Source organism: Solanum lycopersicum, chromosome 12 (assembly GCF_036512215.1).
Source record: "Solanum lycopersicum chromosome 12, SLM_r2.1".
In the NCBI taxonomy this organism is placed as follows: domain Eukaryota; kingdom Viridiplantae; phylum Streptophyta; class Magnoliopsida; order Solanales; family Solanaceae; genus Solanum; species Solanum lycopersicum.
In genome coordinates this window covers 62,073,471-62,080,254 of record NC_090811.1, presented here as the reverse complement: position 1 = coordinate 62,080,254, position 6,784 = coordinate 62,073,471, and the positions used below count along the sequence as shown (strand labels likewise).

General features: G+C 30.2%; 1 protein-coding gene across 1 annotated transcript; it reads right to left on the bottom strand.

The window, feature by feature from the left end:
• Positions 1–4,542: 4,542 nt before the first annotated feature.
• Positions 4,543–5,700, bottom strand: LOC138340495 (F-box protein At5g49610-like). The gene has a single exon (XM_069292221.1). It carries the CDS (start codon positions 5,698–5,700, stop codon positions 4,543–4,545), a length of 1,158 nt encoding a protein of 385 aa, XP_069148322.1.
• Between the last annotated feature and the right edge of the window lie 1,084 nt (positions 5,701–6,784).

The following is a 6,784-nucleotide window of genomic DNA, read 5'->3' as shown; positions in this document are numbered from 1 at the left end:
GAGAATTTTGTATAATTTATTTTGTTAAATATTTTAAAGACTTTTTAAGTTGCTTATTTTATGGAGAGTTGAATATATTATTTTTATTCATTGTTATTCATTTGAGTTAAAGATTTGTATTTGAGTTTCAGTGAGTTTTATTCTGTTTTAAACTTTGTATCCCTGAGTTATGTTTCTGCTTGAAGTTAGAGAGGATGATGGTTCTCTTGGGGACCATCAATGGTTCTCGAGTGCCGGCCACGTCTAAGATGTAGGCTCGGATCGTGACAAAAGATAGTTGAGAAAACTTTTCAACTCTAAAAATTATAATGTGAGAAAACCTTTTCACATGCATGTATTGAGTAGTATCAAGTATGTGAGAAACAATTTGTGTTGCCTACTACTCATTCTAGTACTACTTGCGAATTGCAACTTCTATTCCAACAAAGAAAATAGTCAATCAAGGATCCAAAGATAGATGTTTGTCATGATTTTTTAGTAAAAGGTGGAAATGAAATACCTTTAAATAGAAACCTAGTAAATGAAAATTACTTGAATATCATAATTTTTTTTATAAATGAATAAATTAGATCTAATCTGTAGCATTTCAACATTAAACAATGTAACTAAACTACAAAAACTAAAAAGTACTTGATAATTACTTAAATTTGACAATTTTCGTATCAATTTTTAACGTGATCCAATCTCTAATATTTCTGCATTTTATAAAGTATGACTATATATGAGAAATATTTAATAAAATCAGTTAGTCCCTACAATTCTCATTATTATAAAAGGTCAAATAAAAACCTTTGAACTAAGCGAAATTTAACGTAAATGTCATAATTTAATACCGTGGTCTAAAGATATATGTACGGTCAGTGAGTTTTATTCTGTTTTAAACTTTGTATCCCTGAGTTATGTTTCTGCTTGAAGTTAGAGAGGATGATGGTTCTCTTGGGGACCAGCAATGATTCTCGAGTGCCGGCCACGTCCAGGATGTAGGCCCGGATCGTGACAAAAGATAGTTGAGAAAACTTTTCAACTCTAAAAATTATTATGTGAGAAAACCTTTTCACATGCATGTATTGAGTAGTATAAGTATGTGAGAAACAATTTGTGTTGCCTACTACTAATTCTAGTACTACTTGCGAATTACAACTTCTATTCCAACAAAGAAAATAGTCAATCAAGGATCCAAGGATAGATGCTTGTGATGATTTTTTAGTAAAAGGTGGAAATGAAATACCTTTAAATAGAAACCTAGTAAATGAAAATTACTTGAATATCATTTTTTTTAATAAATGAATAAATTAGATCTAATCTGTAGCATTTCAACATTAAACAATGTAACTAAACTACAAAAACTAAAAAGTACTTGATAATTACTTAAATTTGACAATTTTCGTATCAATTTTTAATGTGATCCAAACTCTAATATTTCTGCATTTTATAAAGTATGACTATATATGAGAAATATTTAATAAAACCAGTTAGTCCCTACAATTCTCATTATTATAAAAGGTCAAATAAAAACCTTTGAACTAAGCGAAATTTAACATAAATGTCATAATTTAATACCGTGGTCTAAAGATATATATACGGTCAATAATTTGGTCTACTGATATCCCTACCGTAGTTCCATTAAAAAATGTCCCTATTGTTATATTATGTGTCAAAATTCCCCTTTCATAATAATGTATTATTTCTTTTCTTTTTACTTTCAAAGAATCTTATTATTGTTTATTTTCTTTTAAAATCACTTTAACTAATATATAACTACAAAATATCAGATTTTACTTTTTATTCTCATTCATCAATTAAATAGAATAACAACATGTATATTTTAGGTATTAATATAAATCAGTAGCCCCGTTACGAATTTCATCTCGATAACAACAAAAATTTTTAATAAATCAGAAAATATTTGTACTTCTTAATCTTTTCTGAATTGATATAGGATAAACATGTTCCAATAAAAATTGTTATTAGGAAAAATGTATCTAATAAATAAAGGGAAAAGGGTGTGATATACCGCTCAACTTTTTTAATGATTCGGTCGGCCATTTTTGAAATATTTCATGAAATTACCATTTTCCCCTCCCGTTATCGACTCCGAGTACTTTGTGTTTGAGTTTTGAAAAGTTAATTTCAACTTTGAGTTTAAAGTTGAGATTTTGGTAAGATATTATTTTAAAAGTCTAATGTTGTTAAAAAATAGTTTCTGGTGTCTTGTCTATTGGAGTTGGGAAAAAGGACAAATATTCCTCCAAACTATCGTAAATGATATAAAGATATCATCCGTCATAATTTTCGTTCATTAGTGCCCCTGTCGTCCAAAAAAATTGCACATTTACCCCTCACTATAATGGAAGAAGAATTTGGTACAAGTGGAAATCCTACGGCTCATTCCAATTTGACCAAATAATTAACCCAAAATTCAAATACCCGCCCATTACCCATTTTGACCCACCCAATACATCCATTACCCACACAAATAATCTATCTAAAATCCTTATGAAAAATCCCCTTCTCTCAAATACCCATGGCTTGTAGTTGTAGAATCTATCTTTAATATTGAGTTTGATTTACTTCTAGATGTACAATCGGGTTTATGTCATTCATGTTAATTCTTATCGCAATATGCCTTAATTTCCTTTCTCTTCATTAATTTTTCTATACATTGCAATTTGCACGTAACCATTTTCAACATCAATTCAGACCTCTTTTCACGCACAATGGTCATCTCTCACTCTTCCCCTTAATCCTTTCCCCTAATTTCCCCCTAATCCCTTCCCCTAATTCTTTTTATTTTTAACGAAAACAAATATTCATTTTTTTTGTTATATACATTTTTTTGGTTGTTTTCGTAGCTGAAACAAGATCATTCTCATTTATCGATGATCTTGTGTTGTATGGTTAAGGTTATTACTTGTAGAAAAAATTATGTATTTTGGGTATTAGGTTTAGCTGAATTGAAATAGTTGATCTAGTGTTTTTTCCTGATCTCTCTAATTGTCGTAGAAACAATTTTGAATTGACTAAGAAAAGAAGAGAATTGACGAAGAACAGATCTGAACGAAGAAATATCAACAAAAACAATGATGAATCGATGATGAACGTGGTCTATCAAGATGAAGAACAATATGGAATTTTTTTTTGTGTGAGTTATGTGTGAGGAATTGGGGATTTTTTTTAGGTTTTTGGATGGGTTATACGGGTGGGTTAAGTGGGGTTTTTAAAATTTGAGTTTAATTAATTGGTCAAATCAGGTCCATTCATAGGATCGCACCACGTGTATCAATTAAGTCTTCTGTTATAGTGAGAGCTAAATGTGCATTGCTTTTTGGAATGCAGGGAACTAATGAACGAAAAGTATGACGAATAATATTTGTACACCATTTACGATAGTTCAGGGTTATATTTGTTATTTTTTCCATTGGAGCTTCAAATTAAATGTTAGAATGGAATTTTGAGTTGTATTGTGTTTTTGCCTATTTAAGAATCATTAAGTATTGATCTTGCAAGTTTCTTTTCATAGGAATTATGAAATCATTTTTTGTTGAATGAAAGTGATATAAGGTGAATTGTTTTTTTTGTTGGTTCTTGTGGGTTTCTTTTGATAGGATAATATTTTGAGCAATATTTTCATGTATATTCGCAAGAAATTATTTTCCTTCCGTTTCAAAAAATTTCACCTCCAAACTCCTATGAATTTACTTGGGGATCTCCCTTGGGAAATATTTCTACGAAAATCAGCAAGAAATTTTGTTTTTACAAGAAATTTTGTTAAAAAAATTGCAAGACTTTTTTTATGGTTAGTGTGGATAAATCCGCAAGTAAAACACCTGAGGATTTTACAAATTCCCCAGGTAAATTACCTCGAGCTCGTATAAATTTGCTGGTAAGAGTTATCTACGAAGGCTTTTCCATTGAATTTAATTTTGCGAGAAAATTCGCATGTAATCAAATTACATGGGGATTTTACTATATTATATCCCCGCGTAAATCCTTAGGGTAATGGAAACTTTTATTATAGTGATTGCATAATCTAACTTCATTTGGGTTGGAGAATTACGTTCTAATTTTCTAATTCTCAGAGATTTTCAGGGAACATTAGAGATGTTTTTGGAGTTTTCCAGGCATAAACAAAATTTATGTACGAGAAAAGAAAATATATGGAGAATTCAAAAGTCTATAAATATAAAAAAGACATCAGTGCATCCTCAAGCAGAAGCAAAATGTATTGAATTACTGGCTAGCTTATTCAATACCATGCCTGATCAAATTACTCTAAGTAAAATCTATTGAATTACTTGTCCACAAGCACAACAACTTAAGCGGAAATCTATTAAAACTAAAAGCACCAAGCCAGAAATTTAAAATATTCCAAAGATAACAGCAGCACCAATCAATGGATTCGATTGTCAACGAAGAACGTCTCCTTCAAACATTGAAACACAGAAAAATAAAATATAATTCAGTTATATTGAAAGAGAAAGAGGCATTTAAATGGGAAAACTATTTGTTTTGTACAACAAATATGTAATACCTGTCGATAGCCTACTGGAGACGCGGCCATTGAGGCCACTCATAGGAAAACAATTTGTAGTGTATTGTCTTCCGCCAAGCTTCTCCAAAATCATAAACAAATTTAGCAGTATTTGTTTCCAAATCATATGAAATAACCATGCTTCTTATTTGCAAATACAACATGTGCGAAAGAGCTGGATGAAAAATCATGTTCCGAAGCTCCCTATCAAGAGAACTACCTCCTCCGAGTCCAAAATCTTGTTCACATTTCTCAACTACAGATGCAACATTGACAGCGTACTTCCTAACCCATACTGCATCTCGACTTGGAAAATTGTTGAGTTGCCAACAAGTGATGGTTGTCCAACCAGTCGATGCTAAACAGATTTTCCCGCCTGATAATCCAAGGCAACAATAACCAGGATAGATCATCGTCCTCCGTTCAGGCAATTCCAAAGCCCGAAAATACTCGTTTACACTATCATAAACAGTCATCCATTGTCCATAATTATCTAGCCAAAAGAATACTCCATCTAATACACCGGCCGAGGATGACGAAATCTCATCCCTAGAAGGGTACAATGGAAAAGGTACATCCTCAATTAACGAATTAGCAGTCCACTCTTTAGTGTCTGAAGAGTAACTTTCAATTGTTAAACTATACTGGAACCGGAACTTCATCCTACTTACTGGAGAAGTTACTTCATAACGAACTATAGTAAATGAGACAGACTCATCGGTCTCCTTTACTATAAATCCAACATATGGATCCTTCAAAGGGATTTCAGTTCTTGAGAGATCAAAACGCTGCCTTGTGACAAGATTATAGACATAATAAACCCTTTGTCTACTTCTAAGCTTATTGCAGAGGAGAAACCCATTAGAAGAGGCAACAATGTAAACTCTTTCACTGATAAAATCGATACACTCATCCAAACTATTACCAATTAACAGTGGTGATTCCTTGGATGAGAAAAAGAAACGGCTTTGCAAACGTTTCTCTACACAAAAGAAGCCAAATAGGTAGGGTTTGGGCCATTGAAGACGAGAACGGTAAATTTCAGCAACGTACTTTCGCCAGTTCTTTGATACGCTTGAACACCTTGCTAGCGATTTCAAAGGCAGACCATTCAGTATTTTTATTATGATTTCCTCAGAAAAAAACTTTTTGCGTTGCCTACTACTCATTCTAATACTACTTACAAAGATCTGGGAATAGATGATTTTGAAGAGTTTTGTGTAAAAGGTGGAAATGAAACACCTTTTTATAGCAAAATCATCAATACAAAGTATTAAATAACACTATTGTTACAACTATCTGTAATTTTATTTTAGCTAAATAACATAAATATAAAGTAACTGATGATTAGTTGGATTTGACAATTTTCCTATAATTTAAATCTCTAACACTTTCTGCATTTAATGAAGTACGACTATAAATGAAATATAATTAATAAAATCAGTTAGTCTTAAGTTAATAATTTGATCTAAAGATGTTCTTATTGTCAACAGTTTAATCTAATAATGCTATTTTCATAATAAATGTACCATTTCTTTTCTTTTTGACCATATTTTATTGGAATAACTTCATAATATGACATCTATATATATTCAAGAAAAATAGCTATGTTTTATTTTTTTCATGTTATATGGATATAATTAGACTATATATATGTGTATATATATATATATATATATATATATATATATATATATATATATATATATATATATATATATATATATATATATATATATATATATATATATATATATATTGTAATAAATAAATATTAAATAGAAAAGTAATTATAATTGAATGCCTAATAAATTATGTAAGGCACATTTGTGATTTTTTTTCATGTTTACCATCATCAAAAAATAAATTCATCAATATTCATACATTACATATTTTCTGTCCCCCCCCCCCCCCAAATTCATTCAAATTCAAGATACTTTACACCACTGAAATAAAATTTTTTGTATTTTTGTATCCATCAGATATCTTTAAATTGCATATTTATCTCGTACTTATACAGTTTGATACCCAAAAGTTGTATTTTTTTTTCGCTCGTTTGTCTAGTATATTCATACTTATACAGTTTGATACCCACAAATTGTATCTTTTTTTGCACGTTTATATAATGTATCCATATTTATATACATAGATACTTGTATTGTTATATAAGCACAAGTTAAAATGTTGATTACGAATACAATTATATCTACATATATATAAGTACTAAATCGAAGGAAAAAAGTTGATTAGGGA